Genomic DNA, 1,499 nt, shown 5'->3' with positions numbered 1-1,499 from the left:
GGGAGATATTCGTTCTGTGGGAGCTCATCGACATCGCGACGCTTGCGATATTTCAAGCGACGAACGACTTTGTAACGGTAGCCATCATCAGCCAATTCAGTCTTTACTTCAGCAGCGGGTTCACTAACTTCTTCGACAACTGTTTCTTGGGCCTCTTCCGCAGGTGGGAGATATTCATTCTGTGGGAGCTCATCGACATCGCGACGCTTGCGGTATTTCAGGCGACGGACAACTTTGTAACGGTAACCATCATCAGCCAATTCAGTCTTTACTTCAGCAGCGGGTTCACTAACTTCTTCAACAGCAGTTTCGTGGCCTTCTTCGGCAGGTGGAAGATATTCGTTCTGTGGGAGCTCATCGACATCGCGACGCTTGCGGTATTTCAAGCGACGAACGACTTTGTAACGGTACCCATCATCAGCCAATTCAGTCTTTACTTCAGCAGCGGGTTCAGTGGCTTCCTCCACAGCGATCACTTGGGCTTCTGCGGGCTTAACTTCATCGGCTGGTTCCGCGGCTTCAATCACTTCACTTTCTTGAGCTACTTCTGTGGCTGGTAGGTATTCGTTTTGGGGTAGTTCATTTACATCACGACGATGACGGTATTTGAGTCGATGTACAGACTTGTAACGGTATCCATCATTAGCGAGTAGTGTTTGCTCGTCGACCGCATCTGCAGATGGTGGTGGTAAATATTCCTGTACAGGCAAACTGTTATCCACAACGGGTGGCAGGTAGTCGGCCGGCAATGTAGCCGCTCCAACAACTGCTATCACAGCAAATGCAATCACTAGGAATCTCTGCAATGGAAAATGTTTCTGTTTTATAAATGGCTGATGGTAAATCATCGTTTTGTCTATCCTTTGACAAAACGGGTCCTATCTTTTGTATATTTTTCTATGAATTGTATGAATTTGCTTACCATTATTGCTGGTTAACACTAACTTGATGATTGAAGGTAAGAATTTGTTATGCTTCAATTGCAAAAAGTACATGTTATTTATACTCGAAAAATAGTTTATGTAAATTTAAATATAATTACCAGAAATAAGCGAATAAATAATTGTCTTCCAATGGATATATTACGCAGCGTAATTACGAGTACTTATTATTATTTTTTTCTTCCGTATAATATGGACTCATCTTTGATGAAGTGAAGCTTCAGCGTTTTGAAATTTTACTTTATTTGCGATACATTTGTTGCTAGCATTAATTTCATAATTTAATTATAGTACTACGTCAGAGCGCCCACTGATCGGTTATGGCAGGAAAAAAAATAAAAAATCGAAAGTACGCAAATAATTAGGTTTACCGGTCTTTAACACGTTGTTGTTGGTTTCAGTATGCTGCAGCTGTTGGTGGCAACGTCGAATGTCGAACGATCATTTCTTTAACTATTTGGTTAGTGTTGATCAATTTGTGTACATACATACGTGCACACATAACTCGTCAACAGTTCCAATTTTGATTTTGGTTTTTTTTTTGTTTTTTTTTTTTTT

General features: G+C 40.8%; 1 protein-coding gene across 1 annotated transcript; it reads right to left on the bottom strand.

Annotated features, from left to right (window-relative positions):
* Positions 1 to 5: 5 nt before the first annotated feature.
* Positions 6 to 800, bottom strand: LOC118732733 (the record flags this gene model as incomplete). Its single annotated transcript, XM_036461847.1, has 1 exon — positions 6 to 800. A coding segment is annotated over one exon (795 nt), but the record flags the coding sequence as incomplete, so codon positions are not given.
* Positions 801 to 1,499: the final 699 nt, after the last annotated feature.

The sequence above is a fragment of the Rhagoletis pomonella genome, unplaced genomic scaffold, assembly GCF_013731165.1.
Source record: "Rhagoletis pomonella isolate Grant_MI unplaced genomic scaffold, Rhpom_1.0 Rhpom_scaffold_26245, whole genome shotgun sequence".
Taxonomy (NCBI): Eukaryota; Metazoa; Arthropoda; class Insecta; order Diptera; family Tephritidae; genus Rhagoletis; species Rhagoletis pomonella.
Note: the sequence above shows the minus strand (reverse complement) of the source record. Positions and strands in the feature narration are given on the sequence as shown.